Below are 19177 nucleotides of genomic sequence, written 5' to 3' on the forward strand. Positions count from 1 at the left end.
TAATTGATTCTCTCCTAGCCCCTGTGTACGTCCATTCTTCTTCTTCATCTCCTTCCTTGTTTCCATTCAGAATTTCCCATCCCATTTCTCTTATTATCTCCCACGATATTTTGCCTTCTTTGTTATTTCCTTTGTCTTTTGATCCTCTTTTCCCTCTCTTTTCTTTATCTATATTCTTGTCCCCTTGCGTTAAAATCCCCTCCTATAAGTATTTTTCCATCTCTTTTTTCTTTTGTTTCCTTTTCTATGTTTATCTTGGTTTCCTCCATTTTTTTGCAATAAACCGTTATTATTTCCCATCGATTATTATCCAACTGTATTACTTTCTTCATTAGTCCGTTTTTATTATTACTTCCCTTTTCCAATTCTTGCATTTCTTTTCGAATTCCCATTACTATGAGCAGAAATTTTGTATTGCTTATTATTAGGAACTTATAAATTTAAAGGGCCCACACGAAATTAAAAACAAGGACTAAATAAATTAGGTTAAAATATTTTGAATATGCTTTATTATATGCACCTCACAAAGATCAATTATTATCTATAATTGCAACTATCTAGATCTATAAGTGCGATAATAAATATTATTATCATGATTATTTTTAAAATAAATACTTCTTTATCACATGCAAAATGCCATTCAAATTTTTTGTTCGCTATCTATAAGTATATACTTTAATCAGTTATCAAAAAATATATTGAAACATTTGAACATAAAAGATGATGCTTTATTTTCAAGTAAGTAATATAATCATACAACAGTTAATACATTTTAATAATTCGGGACCAACACCCTTCCTTCGAAAAGAACCACATCGTTCACTGTTATATAGAACATGAAGGGACGGTCAACAGTGAAAATCTGAAGAGCCGGTGGTGCTGGGTTGATAGGAACAACTACAACCCAAACATGACCAACAAGAACCCCATCTCTTAAAACCACTCACCAATACCCGTAGCAGAAGCTGCCTCTACCCCGACCTCGTTAACATCAATAAACGTCTTCTGCGTAACTTTGCTGATGACAATGTCACCAGGTTTTCCAGCAATTCCACTAAAATCGACAACCTCTGGATTAAAAGCAGCGTGCACTCCCAACTACAACCCAAAAATGAACCTTGCAAGATTACAAACAACGCGAACTTACATTCTCCAAAATATTCTCAAAATCAACCGTAGCCTCAATCTTGAACTTCGGCAACGAAACTTGAAGAACCTCCTGCTTGTACTCAGGCACATTCAACACATCCGCCGATTGTTTCTCCAACACAGCAATCCCTTCTTTCTTATTCGGGACCACAAACGTCATGGAAGCACTCTCCCCCAAGAAAGGCAACTGCAAAAATTTCGCGTCGAGTTCCTCGCTCTCGTAAAAGTTTAACGCTTCTGATTTGATGAACATAAAATCGGATTCAACTTCTTCGTCGTTGGGGGCGTAGAACGTGGCCTTTGTTGTTAGATCGGGTATGAACGGGATAGACCAGTTGGCTTGGAAGTAGAGAGCGTTTACAAGAACCACCCTCGTGTTTTCGTTCAACGCGTCAGGGGACACCAGGTCGTGGATCTTGTCGTTGGTTTGTTCCTCTACCCATTGGTTGATTTCTTCGGCGGCTTCTACGCTTTCTGCGAACTCGATGCTTTGGAAACCCGCTTGGTACACGTCGGTTGCTACTTTCTGGAAGTCTTGTTTGATGGCTAAGTTGTCTTCCACGTAGATTTTATTGGCCGTTTTTAGGGTGTATTGGTCGCTTTGGATTGTGGGGAGGACGCTCTTGATGATGGCTTCGGTTTCTTCTTTGGTGTCTGGGAGGAAGAGGCTGGAGCGGATTTCTTCGCCGGTGAGGCCGATAGCGCCGGATTGGGTTAGAGCGAGGACGGTTTCAGCGGAGAAGGGGCTGACGAGGATGTTGTCGTTGTTGTCAACTAGAAGCTCCTACCGAGACAATGAAGACGAAAAGTTAAATTGATAACTTACTTTGTAGACGGCTCCTGTGAAGAGTTTGCTACTGGTAGCAAACTTTTGGAGGTCTGCTTCGCTGGCGAAGGCCGCTGTTGCACACAAGGAGAGTACTAGAAAGAGTTTCATCTTGGTTTAGTATGCTTGGTGACGGCAGATCTCGTTTTATATTACCTTGTAATCTATCAGACCACTTTTTTGTTACATGAAAAGCACTTTTATTTTTTTTTTGTGTAAAAAAATCCCTTCAAGATGTTTTTATCATTTTCTTGATCTAGATTTAAGTACGTGTCACTTAATTTCAGCATGATAAATAATAAGCACCAGATAAGATTTAGTTCGAAGTAAGGTTTATTTTGAAGATTTTTAACTCAGTACAACATTTCATACAACTCTAATATTGTGGCTCTAGCACTCTTCCTTCAAACAAAACCACCCCCTTCACCTTAATATAAAACATGAAAGGGTGATCTGCCACAAACTTGTCCATAGCTATCGAATATATGGGAACATCTAGAAACAATTATGTTACAAAAACAAACCCTAAATCGTTCACTCACCAGCTGAAGAAGCAGCGGCCGCTTCCACCCCATTTTTGTCAACTCTAATGACTTCTGCTTGACTTTCTGAAGGTACAACTCCCCTTTTTCTCCAGAAATTCCGCTAAAATCGGCTTGACCAGGACTACACGAATACCCATCTATGGAAAAACTCTCAATATCGATAAAAATTTCCAAAATCAACTCACTTTTGATCTTTTTTCAACTCATACCGTTTATGAGTGTAATGCAGGTTGCTTGCATATTAAAGGATACCAATTGTGCGTCTACTGTAGAGGCAATTTGCGAGTTTGCCTCTTCGCATCTGAAAATGCGTGTTGCATCGAGTGTTGAAGCGCGCTGTTTAATTAAGTAAGCAGCGAGTAGCTACTTAGATAAGAATAACCATATAATTTTCCGTATTTATGTCGAGTATTTATCCGAATTCTCATCTCAATATTATGATAACAACTCAAAATTTTCTTATCATCCCGCAAATACTGACACGATTAGTGAACTCATTTCAAAACAAAAGTCTTACGCTGCTGGCCTTGATGGAGTATCAGGTAAAATGTTGCAAATGGCTCTTCCATGGATTTTACATCCTCTAACTCACATCATCAATTACTCTTTTGAACTAAGTCAAATTCCTAGCCAATGGAAATGTGCTTTGGTAAAACCAATTCCAAAAAATTGGTCTAAAGAGTTTAGACAGTACTTCCCTCGCTGTCGGAAACTTGACGACTGCATGCCTATTGTGTTTTTTTTTCTCATTACATTTTTGTAGTGGGAATTTAAAAAAAAAATTGTGATGACGTCATCAACATTTTTGCAAGGACACGTATATCAGTTGGGATAGATGTAGTGTAATACTAAGAATAAAATTATTGTATTCCCAAATTTTCGGGAAAATGAATTGGGTCGTTTTGAATATTGATTTCTTATAATCAATAAAATAACGAAACAATTTACTCAGGTATACGGCGCCTTTTTTTGAACCACCTCTTAAGAAAACCTAAAAAATATGAATGGAATGATATATCACAAGTACAAACTCATCATATTTTTTGCATTTTAGATAGGATTTATTCAGCAAAATTTAAGGGTGACGTCATCAATTTTTTTAGGAGGGATGAACAAATACATTTTGAACAAAAGTTTACCATGCTTATAATAACTTTAAAATATTCCCAAGATTTCAAAGCATTCGGTTTTGTAATTCCTGATTAAATCGATAAAATAAATTCACGCCTTCATTAATTTTTTTGAGTCACCCTGCATATGCAAATCCAAAAATATGAATGGAATGATAAATCACAAGTACAGACTCATCATATTTTGTACATTTTAGATACGATTTATTCGGCAAACTTTTGAGCTGACGTCATCAGTTTTTTGTAGAAGATAACCAAATATATTTTGACTAAAAATTTATTATGCTCTTTATAACCTTAAAACATCTGCAAGATTTCAAAGCATTTGGTTTTGTAGTTCCTGATTAAATCAATAAAATAAATTTACGCATTCATTAATTTTTTTGAGTCACCCTGTATATGCAAATCGAAAAAATTTGAATGGAATGATAAATCACAAGAAGAGACTCACCATATTTTGTACATTTTAGATAGGATTTATTCAGCAAAATTTTGTGGTGACGTCATAATTTTTTTAGGGGGGACGACCAAATACATTTTGATCAAAAATTTACCATGCTTATGATAATTTTAAAATATCTTCAAGATTTCGAAGCATTCGGTTTTGTAGTTCCTGAGTAAATCAGTAAAATAAATTTACGCTTTCATTTATTTTCTTGAATCACCCTGTATATGCAAATCCAAAAAATATGAATGGAGTGATAGATCACAAGTACAGACTGATCATATTTTGTACATTTTAGATATGATTTATTCGGCAAATTTTCGAGCTGACGTCATCAAGTTTTTGGAGGGGATAAGCAAATATATTTTGACTAAACATTTATTATGCTCTTTATAACCTTAAAACATCTGCAAGATGTCAGAGCATTCCGTTTTGTAGTTCCTGATTAAATCAATAAAATATATTTACGCATTCATTAATTTTTTTGAGTCACCCTGTATATTCAAATCCAAAAAATATGAATGGAGTGATAAATCACAAGTACAGACTCATCATATTTTGTACATTTTAGATATGATTTATTCCACAAACTTTTGGGCTGACGTCATCAAGTTTTGGAGGGGATAAGCAAATATTTTTTGACTAAAGATTTATGATGCTCTTTATAGCCTTAAAACATCTGCAACATTTCAAAGCATTCTGGTTAGCAGATTAAAAATTAAATTTCAAAATGTTGTTTTATAATTTTGATTTTTTTTCCAAAAATCTGGACGTTTCGGGTGAAAAGTCGATTCAGAATTGTAAACTACATGTGTAGGACTATGTTATTTTATACAATTGAAAACCCATTTACTATGTACAATTTTGAAGTGACGTCATCGCATTAGTGGTGGGGATGATTAGACAAATTTTGGTTGGCGTTTTACCATCTACATGATATTCTTAATATAAGTACAAAATTTCACAACAATCAGTCAAGTACTTTCGGAGATTATCTGTCTAATAAAAATCCGGGACGGCAGACGGACAGACGGACAGACGGACGGACAGACGGACGGACAGACGGACAGACGGACAGACAGACGGAAATGGGAGACCTATTTCTTCGTCTTCTAGGGGTCATGAAAGATCGAGAAAACGTAAAAGTAGAGAGTCGGCCGACGGACTCGATTACAATACTTCCTTTGCTTACGCTCGGGAAGTAAAAAGGTGTTCCAACCTACCTTAAAGATCTCAGACCAATCAGGTTACTTAGTACATTGCTGAAAATAGCAGAATCAGCCCTCTTGCAACAATTAAATATATTTATATCTCAGGCAAATGTTCTTCCTACTTATCAGGCTTCAGAACTCAGTTTAGCACGACCACTGTTTTAAGTTTCCTAATTGATGACGTATTGAAAGGCTGCTGTGACAGTAAAGTAACTTCACTTACTTTACTGGACATGTCTTTTATTATAAATTCAGCATTGTATTTTTTTTTTCCTTATTCTTAGTGCTACAGTTTGTACCATTATGCCTACATTGTTTTTCTGTTTTTGTTTCCTGTAATTGGGTGCTTACCCGTTGGAAATAAATAAACATTATTATTATGTCTAAAGCGTTCGATGCGGTTAATTTTAAGTTATTGCTTGCTAAACTAAAATATTATGGCCTTTTTGAAAACTGCGTAACTTGGCTCTAAACCTCAACAACAATAAACAATAAAAAGTGGTGTACCTCAAGGATCTGTACTAGGTCCTGACTTCCCTAAATATCTTCAAGATTGTCAACTTCATATGTATGCTGACGACTTTCAAATTTATTATTCTTTTAATCCTTATCTGAACATAACGCTCCAGAAAAAAATTAACTCAGATCTTGAACGTTCACTTGTAAGAACTGTCCTTCCTTAAATCTTGCAAAAACTATTTCAATTACTTTGGGCACACCAAATAAAATAAGAGCAATAAACTCAGATCTTAATGTTCATATTGGAGGTACCACTATTTCTTCTGCCAGAGTAGTTAAAAATTTTGGGTTACATATTGATAATCAGCTAAAATTTACTGACTATATAAATAAGATCTGCCAAACGCCTGTTGACTGATGCCTTGATACTATCACATTTAAACTATGCTGACAAAGTATGTGGTCTCTGTCTATCTTGTGTGAACAAATATCGTTTGCAAAAGATTCAAAACTTTTGTGTGAGATATGTATATTTATTCTATTCCACGTGAGACACACATTACACCTTTTGTACGGAATTTAGGCTGGATGAAAATGCATGAAAGACGTTTTCATCACTTTATAAAACTCATAATAAAGATCCGACCTCACAATGAGCCTCACTATCTGCAAAATAAAATTTCAATTCGTAGTTCTGTACATGACAAAAACCTTCGACAAATGTATCTGACTGTTGACATACCTTCTCATTCTTTGAGTTCATATAAATCGTCATTTTCTTATTTATGTGCATATGCCATAAATAACGTTTTACGTCATTATTCCAACTTAAATAACCATTACATCATCAAATCTGTAAAGGATCTCTTCTTGGCTGAGCAAGCAGAAATAAAATTAAAATTAAATTTAAATCTTTTATAAAGTCTGTACCTTTAATACTATGTATAAAAAATTATGTTCCTCTTTCATATTTTACAACTTGTATTTCATATCTCATTTCTTTTCAACATAGGGACAGATTGTAAATCAGTAATACTGAATCTGTTTTTTGTTCCCTTTTGGGTATCCATTATTTATTTATTTTTGTTTACTTGTATTTTTGTTTTTATTTATGGTACTCAATAAAGTTATTATTATTATTATTATATTATATGTAATTTATTGCTTAGTTTTTGTTAAGTTTGATGATTATGAATTAGAACAGCGGACAGTCGTTTTATAAGTTTTATTAACGAATAACAAGTGTGTTCTAGAATAAGAATAGAGTATGACCGTTAGGTCTAGAATAAGAATAGAATATGACCGTTAGGTCCACAGAGTGAATATAGGGTCTATGAATGAGTTCCGAATGAATAGTGAATGTATGTTACCCTGTGTTCCAAGGTGGTGGTGACCCTGGTTCCCACCCTTACGGGTGAAGAAGGATGAAACAGGTTTCTGCCAGAGGCACTAACAGTTTTAATAACGTGGGAGCAACACTCTTCCTGCGGATACAACTATATTGTTCACTTTTATATAGAAAACGAAGGGATGGTCAGCAATGAATTGTTGGGTAGATGATGATGTGCGGGTGGTACTGTCTGTATCTTCAGTCATAACAGGAATCCAAAACTCAAGGCTCATTCCAAACTCGTTAACATCTATTGAATTATTCTTTATCCTGTTATCGAAAAAAAAATCACCAGCTGCTCCAGCAATGCCAATATAACTGGCACGCAATGGAAGGGCCTCGTCTTGTATTCCCAACTATAAACCAAAAATAAACTACACAAAACTTTAAAAACAACTTAAACTCACTCCTTCGACAATATCTGCGAGGTTATATGCAGTTTCCATCTTAAACTTAGGCAAAAACACCTGAACGAATTGTTGGTTGTACGGAGGCACACTCAATATATCTGTCCATCGTTCCTCCAAAAGAGCGATTCCTTCCTTCTTATTCGGGAGAACAAAAGTCATGGAAGCATTCTCCTCCAAGAACGGGAGTTCCAGGAATTTCGCGTCTAGTTCCACGCTTTCGTAATAGTTGAGCCATTGTGATTTGAGGAACATGAAACTGGCTTGAACTTCTTCGTTGTTGAGGGAGTGGAAGGTCATCTCGTCTCTAAGGACGTAATCAAAGGGAAAATACCAGTTTAGTTGAAAACTATTAAAACTGATGCATACAAAGATTATTTCTGTCTTTTTGTCTAAAAAAGAAACTGGGTCGTAAATTTCGGCGTTTATTTGTTTTTCCATCCATTTTATGATTTCTTCCTCTACTTCTATACCGTTAACGAAATATTCGCGGTTAGAAATTGGGTAGAAGTCTTGTACTGAGAACAGGAAATATTTTAAGATGTTGTTTGGGACTCTGTAAATGTCTACGAAACATTCCAAGATCGTTTGATGGTTCGGCATCTTGGAGAGAACGTCCTTTATGCTTGCTTTTGTTTCTGGGGGTAAGAGACTCGGGCGAATTTCTGCACTGGCGACGTCGAAGACTTCAGATTTATTGACGACAAAAATGATTTCATCCAAGAAAGAGCCGAAGAGGATGTTACCGTCTTTGTCAACTCGTGCCAGCTACAGAGAAAATAGAAATGAAGAAACCAAAAATTGAATTGAATACTTACTTTGTAGAAATAATCAGCGAATAATTTGTTGCTGGAAGCGAAGTTTCGGATTACTGTTTCATAAGAGAAAACGGCAGTTACAAAAAATACAAGTGCCAAAAGATTCTTCATTATTTCTGATCTGAGCTGAATAAGGTGATTGGTTTGTCTAATCCAAGCTAAAAATTTATGAAGGGACGAAGATTGTCACTAATTGCAATAATTGAAGCTATTACTATGAGGTTGTTATCTTAATGAGTTAGCAGAAAATATTTACCTGCTTGGAGGCACAAGGTGATGTTTTATTTGAAAGTAATACAACTATAGAATAGTTAATACACCTTTCCTTCGAAGAGGGCTATATCGTTCACTATTTTGTATGTAAAACGGAAAGAAATTGCCACAAGTGAAAAATTTGGGTGTGGTGATGATCTCTTGATACAATCTGGCAATTCTGACTAAAAAATCCACGATTGTCATTTTTTATCAGGTGGTAGAACTGAGATGGTGAATGTTATCATGATTAATTTCTAATAATAAGTATTATACCTCGTCTCAAGCAAAATACAGTTCACATTTTTGTTCGTTATCTAGATTTTAATGAATTATCAGAAAATATTTAGTAATTTGAACATAAGATGGTGCTTTATTTTCAAGTAAGTAATATAATCATACAACAGTTAATACATTTCAATAGTTCGGCACCAACACCCTTCCTTCGAAAAGAACCACATCATTGACTGTTATATAGAACACGAAGGGATGGTCAGCGGTGAAAATCTGAGTAGCCGGTGGTGGTTCCGTAGTAGGCGCAACTACAACCCAAACATGACCATCAAGAACCCCATCTCTTAAAACCACTCACCAATATCCGTAGCAGCAGCTGCCTCTACCCCGAACTCATTAACATCAATAAACGTCTTCTGCGTAACTTTGCTGATGACAATGTCACCAGGTGCTCCAGCAATTCCACTAAAATCGGCAACCACAGGATTAAAAGCGGCGTGCACTCCCAACTACAACCCAAAAATTAACCTTACAAGATTACAAACAACCCGAACTTACATTCTCCAAAATATTCTCAAAATCAACCGTAGCCTCAATCTTAAACTTCGGCAACGAAACTTGAACAAACTCCTGCTTGTACTCAGGCACATTCAACACATCCGCCGATTGTTTCTCCAACACAGCAATCCCTTCTTTCTTATTCGGGAGAACAAGCGTCATGGAGGCACCCTCCCCCAAGAAAGGCAGCTGCAAAAATTTCGCGTCGAGTTCCTCGCTCTCGTAAAAGTTTAACGCTTCTGATTCGATGAACATAACGTCGGATTCAACTTCTTCGTCGTTGGGGGCGTAGAAAGTGGCTTTGCTTGTTAGAACGGGCTTGAACGGGATAGACCAGTTGGCTTGGAAGTATAGAGCGTTGACGAGAACCACCCTCGTGTTTCCGTCCAACGCGTCAGGGGACACCAGGTCGTGGATCTTGTCGTTGGTTTGTTCCTCCACCCATCGGTTGATTTCTTCGGCGGCTTCTACGCTTTCTGCGAACTCGATGCTTTGGAAAGCCGCTTGGTAGACGTCGGTTGCTACTTTCTGGAAGTCTTGTTTGATGGCTAAGTTGTCTTCCACGTAGATTTTGTTGGCGGTTTTTAGGGTGTATTGGTCGCTTTGGATTGTAGGGAGGACGCTCTTGATGATGGCTTCGGTTTCTTCTTTGGTGTCGGGGAGGAAGAGGCTGGAGCGGATTTCTTCGCCGGTGATGCCGATAGCGCCGGATTGGGTTAGAGCGAGGACGGTTTCAGCGGAGAAGGGGCTGACGAGGATGTTGTCATTGTTGTCAACTAGAAGCTCCTACCGGGAGAATAAAGATGAAAGTTAAATTGAAGACTTACTTTGTAGACGGCTCCTGTGAAGAGTTTGCTACTGGAAGCAAACTTTTGGAGGTCTGCTTCGCTGGCGAAGGCCGCGGTTGCACACAAGAAAAGTACTAGGAAGAGTTTCATCTTGGTTTAGTCTGCTTGGTGACGGCGGATCTCGTTTTATATTACTTGGTAATCTATCAGACCACTTTTTTGTTACATGAAAAGCACTTTTATTTTTTGCGTCAAAAAATTCCTTCAAGATGTGTTTATGATTTTGTTGATCTAGATTTAAGCAGGTGTCACTTAATTTCGACATGATAAATAATAAGCACCAGATAAGAGGGCATTTACTTTAGTTCTATGTAAGGTTTATTTTGAAGATTTTTAACTCAGTACAACATTTCATACAACTCTAATATTGTGGATCTACCACTCTTCCTTCAAACAAAACCACCCCCTTCACCTTAATATAAAACATGAAAGGGTGATCTGCCACAAACTTGTCCATAGCTATCGAATATATGGGAACATCTAGAAACAATTATGTTACAAAAACAAACCCTAAATCGTTCACTTACCAGCTGAAGAAGCAGCGGCCGCTTCCACCCCATTCTCGTCAACCCCAATGAACGATTTCTGCTTGACTTTCTGAAGGTACAACTCCCCTTTTTCTCCAGAAATTCCGCTAAAATCGGCTTGACCGGGACTAAAAGCCGCACGAATACCCATCTATGGAAAAACTCTCAATGTCGATACAAATTTTCTAAAATCAACTCACTTTTTGTAGAACTTCGTTAAAATCAATCGACGTCTCAATTCGAAATTTAGGAAGAGCTACATCCACCAGTTTGACAGAGTAAGGCTGGTCTGCCAAAACTTTGTCTCTTTGTTTCTCGAGAACCGCAAGCCCATCGATTTTGTTGGGAAGTACAAAAGTCATTGAAGCATCTTCATCCACGAACGGTACTTCTAAAAATTTAGCATCTAGTTCTTCGTTTTGGTAGAACTTGCGCTCAACTGAGTACTGCAGCATGGTGTCAGTGGATACTGTTTTGTCGCCGGAAGAATAGAAGTCCTTTTTCGCTGTGTAAGCGACTTGGAAGGAGTGCAACCACGTCGCTTGGAAATACAAAGCGTTGACCAGAAACAGTCTCGAGTTGGCATCTAGATCATCGGCTGCTACAAGATCGTGAATTTTGTTCTGCGTTTGCGCTTCAACCCACTGGTTTATAGCAGCAGCTGCTTCTTCATTTTCCACGAAATTAACATTCTGGATGTCCGCTTGGTAAACATCTGCTGCGATTTTTTTGAACTCTTCTTTAATTGAGTAGTTTTCTTGAATGTAGATTTTGTTAGCTGCTTTTAGTGTGTAATTTTCGCTTTGTAGAAGCGGTAGGACGGATTTCATGGTCGATTCTGTTTCTTCTTCGCTGTCTGGAAGATGGAGGGTAGATCGGATTTCTGCACTCGTTGCATCTTTGCCTCCGGATTGTGTTAGAGCTAAGACGGTTTCGAGCGACAATGGACTGGCGACAAAGTTACCATCTTCTTCTAGAAGTTCCTGTGGAGTATTAATCTAAGAATTTGACTGAGATAGAGTGAAGGTCGTACATTGTAGAGATCAGCGGTGAAAAGGTGATTTCCTGAAGAAAAATCTTCCAAAGAGGCGGCTCCAAGAAGGAAATAGAAAGACAAAAGCAGAAGAGTCTTCATTTTGGAAACTGGATTGGGATTAATTTATGTTTTTGTTTTTATACTCTTAGTAAAATTGTCTAGTGGTCTTGATACAAATCTTGAGTGTGCGATTTGTTTTTTTTGTGTGTGATTTATTTTTATTTATGGTTATCTTATAATTTGAAGTATTTGTACATATTTGGACCCACTTCACTTAATTGTTTTGATTTATTTTTTCTAAGAAATCTGAGGTCAGTTTGCGATTGTGGGGTTTATATGGGGGCAGTTGTTAGATTTTAAAAATCTACAAGAGGAGGAAAAACACGGAATGATAAGAATCTCATGCGTCACACAAAATGTGTGTTTGGATCTGGAGTATTTAATTGCGGTAGTTTGTTATCGTATTGTATGAACTGGAAGTGACAAAAGATGACTGAATCAAGAGCTAGAGGAAGGGTTTGGTTATTAACCGCAGAGAGATAAACAGGCGAAGCCGCAAATTATCACAATAAATAAACCGATTTAAGTAAACATTGCGTTTAAGTACGCTAAATAAATCTTTGTGTTTACTAAATGTAAACAAAGCTTCCTGTCAAAACTGATAGCTGAAACTTTGAATAAAAAATAGTGGAATAGTTTATTTGTTCGTTACAAAATTCCTCAAGACATTTTTTTATTATTTTCCAGGAATCAAGATCCTCCCTCCGAACAAAACAACTTCTTTGACTTTGAGGTAGAAAATAAAGGGATGGTCGGCTTTAAAGTTCTTCGGGACGCGTAAATCGGGTTCCAGAGCGCTTATGACAGCCGGAACATCTAAAAACAAAAGTCAAAATTCACCCTTTTTTCTGAAATTAATACTTACGAACTATGGTGGCGGCGGCAGCTTCAACTCCCCCCTCCTTCACATCAATAAAAGTCTTCTGCAGAATTTTCCCGATCTCCAACTCTCCCGGCTCACCAGCCATCCCGCTCAAATCGGCTTCCTTCCCGTTGAAAACCTTCCTCATACCCAACTACAACACAAACAAAGTTTCCCAAAAAGTACAATTTCCAGATTTACCTTTTTCAAAATTTCGACAAACTCTATAGACGTTTCGACTTTGAACTTGGGGATGCTGACTTGCACCAGCTCCGTGGTGAAATTCCGAGGCGTGAAAACTTTTTCGATTTTGCTCTCGAGTTTCCCGAGCCCGTTTTTCTCATTCGGGAGAACTACGACCATAGAGGCATCCCGGTCTTCGAAAAACAGTTCCAAAAATTTCGCGTCGACTTCAGTGCATTCGTAATAGTGGAAACTCGCCGTCACGTGCATGGTATCAACACTAACCGCTTCCGTTTCCTTCGGGTAAAAGTCTTTAGGATGGGTGAGTCCCTCGGGAAAAGGTGTTGACCAATTTCCTTTAAAATATAACGCATTTATGAGGATAAGTCTGCTCAGTTCGTCAATGTCGTTGGCCGAAATGATGTCATGGATTCGATTTTTGGTGCGCGCTTCCACCCACTCGTTGATCTCTTTCACAGCTTCTTCTTTTTTCCCGAAGTCGATATTCTGGAAGTCGGCTTGGTATTTCTCCGTGGCGATTTTTTTAAACCCGTCGTGAATGGGGTAACCGTCTTTGACGTAAACTTTGTTGGCTGAAAGCAGCGTGTACTTGTCGCTTTTCAGTTCGGAGATAAGTTTTTCAAAAATTTCGACTTCGTTGCTAGGCAGACGCAAACTGGTTCGCATTTCTTCGGCGCTTTGACCCCTCGCACCTGTCAAGGTTAAGGATAAGACAGTCTCGAGGGAAAACGGGCTAATTAAGAAGTTTCCGCTTTGTTGTTTAAGCAGTTCCTGCAAGAAAACGAGTAACCAAGTCGGAGTACTGATTATCAAAGTTACTCACTTTGTATATATCTGAAGTGAAAAGGTTGTTGCCTAACTTGAACTCTGTCAAGGTTGTTTCCTCCAACGCGAGCAACTCGACTAAAACTGCAAACAACACGAGTGTCTTCATGGCGAAATTAAAACTGACTAAACTGAGCTGGTTTCATCCGTACCATCCTCCACGATCTTACAAGAACAGGTTTCGATTGAAACGAAGTGTTACTTGAGGGAATTTCTTAAATGTCGCATCAGTGTGTTTATCCCCAAGGCTGACACGCTGGGTTTTTACACCGATAATAAATTACATTCATTGTACAGTGTTGCAGTTGCCGTCCGTTATTGATGCTGTTAACATCGCAATGAAGACTGTTCTAATTGTGCTTTTAGCGGCGACGTCAATCTCTGCCGATGTGCGTCAAGTGATAACTGGGAATAATAAACTGACGGCGGATATATACGAGGTAAGATTGAGTGTTCGTGGGTTTCGAGTGTGTTTCTAACCCTTTTTTTCAGACGTTGTTGCCTAAAAACCAAGCCAATTTCCTGTTTAGTCCGTTTTCGGCGCAAACCGTGCTAGCGCTAGTTCAATCAGGTGCTAGAGGACAAACCGAACAAGAACTAAAATCGGTCTTGCACCTCCCCAATAACCAACGAGACGTCGAAGAAGGTTTCGAAACGTTGCTCCCGAGTTTGAAGACAGCTCGTGGGTATTCGTTTCACGTGGCGAACAAAATCTACCTCAATCACGATTTTAACATCAAGAGTGGTTTTCGCAGAACCGCGACTGACGTTTTCGGGGCAGATGTGGGGACGGTTGATTTTTCACGGTCCTTGCAGGCCGCCAATACCATGAACCAGTGGGTGGAGCAGCAAACCAATGACAAGATACGCGATTTGATAAGTCCTAGTAAGATTGGTAGTAGTACTAAGGCGATTGTGATCAACGCTTTGTACTTTAACGGGAATTGGTCAACCCCTTTTAAGCGTTTCATCACCAAGAAACGCGACTTCTACACCCCTGGACGAACGCCAACCCAAGTTGACACTATGTTGAAGAACGAGGACGATATCACTTTCAACTATGCGGAAAGTAAGGTACTTAGAGCACAGTTCTTGGAGTTGCCGTTCCAAGGCAGAGAGGTGTCGATGGTTTTCGTGCTACCGTTCGAAATGGACGGGATTAGCTACCTGGAGCAACACATCGACAAAGTGTTTGAGCCTCAAGCTTGGACGAGGGAGTACGTTAACATGTCGATCCCCAAGTTTAAGATTGAGAGCGAGCTTGACGTTAAACAGATTCTTCAAAATGTGAGTATCAGTTTGATGGGGTGATAGTGATAACGAATTTGTTAGTTAGGGGTGAGGGCACCGTTCTCGCCAGAACTAGCCGACTTTAAAGGAATTAGTGACGGTAGGTTAGTGATAAGCGACGTCATTCAGAAAACTTTTATCGACGTGCACGAGTCTGGAGTTGAAGCGGCAGCTGCAACCTATGCAGGTACTTAGTTGTTGGTAGGTGAAAAACCTGGAGTGACCTTTATGTCTAGGTTTGACCCTTCTGAGTATCCAGTCGACGCCAGAACCGAAACAATTCAACGTGAATCATCCCTTTATCTTCTATATCAAAATCAAGGAGTTGGTGGTTTTCGCAGGAAGAGTTGTAATGCCACTTGTTTGATAAGTACGTGCCATGATATTTGTATGTAGTTTAAAATAAATGTTTTGCTAAAATGTGTGTTGTTTCAAATTAATAGTGATAAACTAGGGTCACTTAATTATCAAAAATATCAATCTGAAAGAATTGTCTTTTTTAATTTGGTGATAACATGAACACTCATCTTCGTGGTGAGATAAAGCAATGTTTACGTTTCTTTATCGCTTTATCAAACGTACCCAAAACCAACACGGTGGTACTATTTTTAACCTATCCAATATTTGTTTTCGTAGTTTCCACGTACAAGTTGGTCAAAAAACCACAACCACGACGCTTTTTTTTACAATAATTTATTACAGACAAATAAATACATCCTATAGCTAATAATACGGTACCACCACCCTCCCCATGAACACCACCAAGTCCTCCACTTTCACGAAGAATAAAAACGGCCGATTGACGATAAAATCCCGCGACGCCTCCACGTTCCTGTTGACGATTTTAACTGCAAACAACCCGTTAAACACTACTTCAACTTCCAAACGTCAAACTTACCAACGAAAGTGGCAGCTGCCGCCTCCATCCCGTCTTCGTTAACATCCACAAAAGTCTTTTGAGCCACCTCGTCAATAAAAAGCTCCCCTTTGTCACCAGCCATCCCACTAAAGTCAGCTGCCCCTTCCTCGAACGCTTTCTTCACCCCTAACTAAACCCCCATTAGACAAACCCAACAAAATCGAAAAACCACTCACGTTCTGCAGGACTCTCTTGAAGTCGATCTTCGACTCCATTTTGAATTTTGGCAGCGCGACGTTGAACATCTCGCGACTTTTGGAGTGCGGGGGTTCCAAAACCAAGTCGATGTTTTGTTCGAGGAGACTCAAACCGTCCGAGACTTCCGGGAGGACGATGGTCATTGAAACGTTGTCACCGACGAAAGGAAGTTCTAGGAACGTCGCGTTGAGCTCGGGCTTGTCGTACCAGTCGAAGTACTCTTCAAACAGGTGCATGGTGTCGACTTGGATGGTACTGTCTGCGGAGTGGAAATCTTGTTTCATGGTGGAGAACATCTGGAATGGGGTTGTCCAGTTGGCTTTGAAGCGTAAGGCGTTGAGGAGGACGACTCGAGTGTCGTTGGTCAAGCTTTCGGGGTCAATCAAATTGTGGATTTTGTCGTCGGTGGCTTGTTCGACCCACTGGTTGATAGCAGCCGCTGCTTCTTTGTTCCTCCCGAAGTCAATATTTTCGGTTTCGGATTGATATATCAATTTAGCGCTGTCGATGAAGTCTGTGTTAATCGGACAGTTTTCTTTGATGTAGATTTTATTGACGGTGCGTAGATCGTAGTCGTGTTGTCGGTTCAAATTTTGCAGAAGACCTCCCATGGTGCAGTCGATGACGACTTTCGAGTGGGAGAGTTTGAGGACGTCTTGGATTTCTTGGGCCGTTTGGTCCTTGGCGCCCGACTGGGATAGGGCTAGTACCAACTGGGCCGATAACGGACTCACCAAGAAGTTGTCTTCGTTTTGAAGCGCCGCTTCCTAGACAAACCATTTAGACAAAGTCTGCATTCACCAAGAACTTACTTTGTACACGGACGCTGCGAATTTCGTGTTGTTGAGGACGAACCTGTAGTCCAGAGGGTGGGCGAAGACCACCGACAGCCCCACAAGAACCAAGAAACTCTTCATCGTAATTCACAATCAATGAGGTTCGAGATGTTCACGTATTTTTATTTAAGCGAATAAAATATAATCCTACGACGGATTCCTTGAATTATGTAGTAGGGAAAATACAGATTGGTTGGAAAGTGCGGCCTCAAGATTTCAACAAACAAAAATGCAAACGTGCGAATTTAACGAAGATCGATTATGCAAATTGGCGACACTATTTGCTAACTGTTAGAGTAAGAGTGAGTATGATTATTTTATAACCAGCTTTATCTGGGAATGATAATATTCGTGACGCGGTTTCCGCAGGTATTACGTGCGGCTTCTTTGAAAAGGATTTGTGTTTAATGCTAATAATGATGAGTGTTTTGAAAAACCCGGACCGTTCATGACCTAATTTTTGGACCGATTATAAAAATCCTTTCGTGAATATTCATAACAAAAATACCGGACGTTATCAATTTTGTATTTTCTGATAATTTCGCGGTATCGTGAATCTGCTGAGTCAATTTGGACATGGAGTCCTCGCTGGTTGTAAATCAAGTGGAATGTACGCTGGTGCAACGAACTTTCCGTTTGAAAACGTCTGTGGAAAAGCCGCGGATTTATTTTTTTCAAATCTGAAGTGATAAAGTTTCCTCGTTCCTCGATTGTGGTTCTTTACAGATTCTAACACAAAAAAGCGGAGCGTAAAGATTCCGGGGAACTTCCGCTCTCCACAGTTATATTTATTATGCAAGTTGTAAAAGTGACCTTCACCGGTTCAGAACAGTTTTTGTTGCAACAAAACTAAATAAAAACGAACAAAATTGATGAATTGTTTTTAAGAAGATGAAATTATCTCTGATGTTTTTTGTTGTTGTTTCTGTTCGTTGCAGAAATTGTGAAAATCCAGAGTTGCAAGTTTTATTTATGTCGAAACGAATTTAGCAAAATTCTTGTGAACACGTCTGCGATAAATTCTTGATCTTTGGTCTCCACTGCGCTCTTATCATCTACCGAGCTTTTATCAAGCAATACACGCGTCAACAGTGACCCTAAAGTAAGCATTTATGTTGGTCAAGTCAGCACAATTAAATCTATTTATTCACTTATTATATCTCTAATAGTTGGAGAATTTACAAATCTGAATAACAAATGTGTTCAGGGGAGGACGGAACCTGAAATTGGTGGAAATTTTAAGAACGGAGGACCATTGGAAAAATTTCAATTTTAAAAAAGTTGTCTAAAAATTGTGAAAAAATTCAGGGACGTGGATCTCGACACGCTGATTCCAAAAATATAGCATGTTGATGGTCACGTAGCAAGATTTTCGAAAAAATCGCTACGAAATGCGAATTTTTGTAGATTTCTGAAAATTTCGATACTTCAACGGTCGATTCCGGAAAAACGGTTGCAGTTATCAAAGAAACGATGCCGGAAGTGAGTTCTAGAGGTCGGAATCTACAAGAAAATGTATTTAGTTAAGTTTCGAAAATGTCAATATTTGGCCGAAATTTGAAGAAGGTGGAAAAATTTCACTTTCAAACGAGTTGTCTAAAAATTGTGAAAAAAATCAGGGACGTGGATCTCGACACGTTGATTCCAAAAATATAGCATGTTGATGGTCATGGAGCAACATTTTCGAAAAAATCGGAACGAAATGCGAATTTTTGTAGATTTCTGAAAATTTCGATATTTCAGCGGTCGATTCCGAAAAAACGGTTGCAGTTATCAAAGAAACGAACTACAAGAAAATGTATTTAGTGAAGTTTCGAAAATGTCAAAATTTGGCCGAAATTTGATAAGACTGATTTTGGCAAATCAAATATCTTCCAAGAAAACAGAGGGTGGGTGGGTGGGTGGGGCTAGTACTAGCTACGATAAGACTGATTTTGGCAAATGACAAACCTTCCAAGAAAACAGAGGGTGGGTGGGCGGGCCTAGTATTTGATAATATGAACTTATTTTGGCGAATGACTTGCCTTTCAAGAAAACAAAAGGCTATCCAATTAATTTTCGAAAATAGTTAAAAAATGGTCGAAAATGTCAAAAGTACCAAAATCAGTCTTATCTTATCAAATGCTAGCCCCGCCCATCCACCCTCTA

At 38.7% G+C, this 19177-nt stretch overlaps 6 protein-coding genes and 1 long non-coding RNA gene across 7 annotated transcripts; 1 reads left to right on the forward strand and 6 right to left on the reverse strand.

The window, feature by feature from the left end:
- Positions 1 to 706: 706 nt before the first annotated feature.
- On the reverse strand, positions 707 to 2108 carry LOC135132387 (alaserpin-like). The gene is made up of 4 exons (XM_064060463.1): positions 1976 to 2108; positions 1148 to 1933; positions 948 to 1098; positions 707 to 897 (listed from the first exon to the last, which is right to left on the reverse strand). Exons 1-4 carry the CDS (start codon positions 2084 to 2086, stop codon positions 773 to 775), a joined length of 1173 nt encoding a protein of 390 aa, XP_063916533.1. The 5' UTR covers positions 2087 to 2108; the 3' UTR covers positions 707 to 772.
- Positions 2109 to 2238: 130 nt separating this feature from the next.
- On the reverse strand, positions 2239 to 3252 carry LOC135132388 (uncharacterized). The gene is made up of 3 exons (XR_010281017.1): positions 2706 to 3252; positions 2518 to 2657; positions 2239 to 2470 (listed from the first exon to the last, which is right to left on the reverse strand). It is a non-coding gene; the product is annotated as an uncharacterized LOC135132388 (long non-coding RNA).
- A 3723-nt stretch (positions 3253 to 6975) lies between these two features.
- On the reverse strand, positions 6976 to 11956 carry LOC135131846 (uncharacterized). Its single transcript, XM_064059696.1, has 7 exons — positions 11833 to 11956; positions 11000 to 11782; positions 10800 to 10950; positions 10636 to 10752; positions 8381 to 8538; positions 7563 to 8330; positions 6976 to 7511 (listed from the first exon to the last, which is right to left on the reverse strand). Exons 1-7 carry the CDS (start codon positions 11932 to 11934, stop codon positions 7224 to 7226), a joined length of 2367 nt encoding a protein of 788 aa, XP_063915766.1. The 5' UTR covers positions 11935 to 11956; the 3' UTR covers positions 6976 to 7223.
- LOC135133248 (alaserpin-like) lies at positions 8986 to 10425 on the reverse strand. The gene is made up of 4 exons (XM_064061577.1): positions 10252 to 10425; positions 9425 to 10210; positions 9225 to 9375; positions 8986 to 9174 (listed from the first exon to the last, which is right to left on the reverse strand). Exons 1-4 carry the CDS (start codon positions 10360 to 10362, stop codon positions 9050 to 9052), a joined length of 1173 nt encoding a protein of 390 aa, XP_063917647.1. The 5' UTR covers positions 10363 to 10425; the 3' UTR covers positions 8986 to 9049.
- Positions 11957 to 12507: 551 nt separating the features above from the next.
- LOC135133246 (antichymotrypsin-2-like) lies at positions 12508 to 13993 on the reverse strand. The gene is made up of 4 exons (XM_064061575.1): positions 13785 to 13993; positions 12959 to 13732; positions 12761 to 12911; positions 12508 to 12711 (listed from the first exon to the last, which is right to left on the reverse strand). The coding sequence occupies exons 1-4, from the start codon at positions 13893 to 13895 to the stop codon at positions 12572 to 12574; spliced, it is 1176 nt and encodes a 391-aa protein (XP_063917645.1). The 5' UTR covers positions 13896 to 13993; the 3' UTR covers positions 12508 to 12571.
- Positions 13994 to 14021: 28 nt separating this feature from the next.
- On the forward strand, positions 14022 to 15496 carry LOC135133247 (antichymotrypsin-2-like). The gene is made up of 4 exons (XM_064061576.1): positions 14022 to 14226; positions 14279 to 15073; positions 15119 to 15263; positions 15313 to 15496. The coding sequence occupies exons 1-4, from the start codon at positions 14125 to 14127 to the stop codon at positions 15441 to 15443; spliced, it is 1173 nt and encodes a 390-aa protein (XP_063917646.1). The 5' UTR covers positions 14022 to 14124; the 3' UTR covers positions 15444 to 15496.
- Positions 15497 to 15732: 236 nt separating this feature from the next.
- Positions 15733 to 17314, reverse strand: LOC135133249 (alaserpin-like). The gene is made up of 4 exons (XM_064061579.1): positions 17006 to 17314; positions 16172 to 16960; positions 15975 to 16125; positions 15733 to 15924 (listed from the first exon to the last, which is right to left on the reverse strand). The coding sequence occupies exons 1-4, from the start codon at positions 17108 to 17110 to the stop codon at positions 15800 to 15802; spliced, it is 1170 nt and encodes a 389-aa protein (XP_063917649.1). The 5' UTR covers positions 17111 to 17314; the 3' UTR covers positions 15733 to 15799.
- Between the last annotated feature and the right edge of the window lie 1863 nt (positions 17315 to 19177).

This window comes from Zophobas morio, unplaced genomic scaffold, assembly GCF_036711695.1.
Source record: "Zophobas morio isolate AGI-343-1 ecotype UQ-CSIRO unplaced genomic scaffold, CSIRO_AGI_Zmor_V1 ptg000021l, whole genome shotgun sequence".
In the NCBI taxonomy this organism is placed as follows: domain Eukaryota; kingdom Metazoa; phylum Arthropoda; class Insecta; order Coleoptera; family Tenebrionidae; genus Zophobas; species Zophobas morio.

Bases quoted from the DNA above. Each gene is read 5' to 3' on its own strand.
- LOC135132387 (XM_064060463.1), bottom strand. From the start codon at position 2,086: ATGAAACTCTTTCTAGTACTCTCCTTGTGTGCAACAGCGGCCTTCGCC. The intron at 1,934-1,975 runs GTAAGTTATCAA...TTGTCTCGGTAG, and splicing joins TCACAGGAGCCGTCTACAAA to GAGCTTCTAGTTGACAACAA. The intron at 898-947 runs GTGAGTGGTTTT...TTTGGGTTGTAG, and splicing joins AGCTTCTGCTACGGGTATTG to TTGTTCCTATCAACCCAGCA.
- LOC135133248 (XM_064061577.1), bottom strand. From the start codon at position 10,362: ATGAAACTCTTCCTAGTACTTTTCTTGTGTGCAACCGCGGCCTTCGCC. The intron at 10,211-10,251 runs GTAAGTCTTCAA...TTCTCCCGGTAG, and splicing joins TCACAGGAGCCGTCTACAAA to GAGCTTCTAGTTGACAACAA. The intron at 9,175-9,224 runs GTGAGTGGTTTT...TTTGGGTTGTAG, and splicing joins AGCTGCTGCTACGGATATTG to TTGCGCCTACTACGGAACCA.
- LOC135131846 (XM_064059696.1), bottom strand. From the start codon at position 11,934: ATGAAGACTCTTCTGCTTTTGTCTTTCTATTTCCTTCTTGGAGCCGCC. The intron at 10,753-10,799 runs GTAAGTGAACGA...AATTGTTTCTAG, and splicing joins GGCCGCTGCTTCTTCAGCTG to ATGTTCCCATATATTCGATA. The intron at 8,331-8,380 runs GTAAGTATTCAA...TTTTCTCTGTAG, and splicing joins TCGCTGATTATTTCTACAAA to CTGGCACGAGTTGACAAAGA.
- LOC135133246 (XM_064061575.1), bottom strand. From the start codon at position 13,895: ATGAAGACACTCGTGTTGTTTGCAGTTTTAGTCGAGTTGCTCGCGTTG. The intron at 13,733-13,784 runs GTGAGTAACTTT...GTTTTCTTGCAG, and splicing joins TCACTTCAGATATATACAAA to GAACTGCTTAAACAACAAAG. The intron at 12,712-12,760 runs GTAAGTATTAAT...TTTTGTTTTTAG, and splicing joins TGCCGCCGCCACCATAGTTC to ATGTTCCGGCTGTCATAAGC.
- LOC135133247 (XM_064061576.1), top strand. From the start codon at position 14,125: ATGAAGACTGTTCTAATTGTGCTTTTAGCGGCGACGTCAATCTCTGCC. The intron at 14,227-14,278 runs GTAAGATTGAGT...CCTTTTTTTCAG, and splicing joins TGACGGCGGATATATACGAG to ACGTTGTTGCCTAAAAACCA. The intron at 15,074-15,118 runs GTGAGTATCAGT...CGAATTTGTTAG, and splicing joins TTAAACAGATTCTTCAAAAT to TTAGGGGTGAGGGCACCGTT.
- LOC135133249 (XM_064061579.1), bottom strand. From the start codon at position 17,110: ATGAAGAGTTTCTTGGTTCTTGTGGGGCTGTCGGTGGTCTTCGCCCAC. The intron at 16,961-17,005 runs GTAAGTTCTTGG...TGGTTTGTCTAG, and splicing joins TCGCAGCGTCCGTGTACAAA to GAAGCGGCGCTTCAAAACGA. The intron at 16,126-16,171 runs GTGAGTGGTTTT...ATGGGGGTTTAG, and splicing joins TCAAGAGAGTCCTGCAGAAC to TTAGGGGTGAAGAAAGCGTT.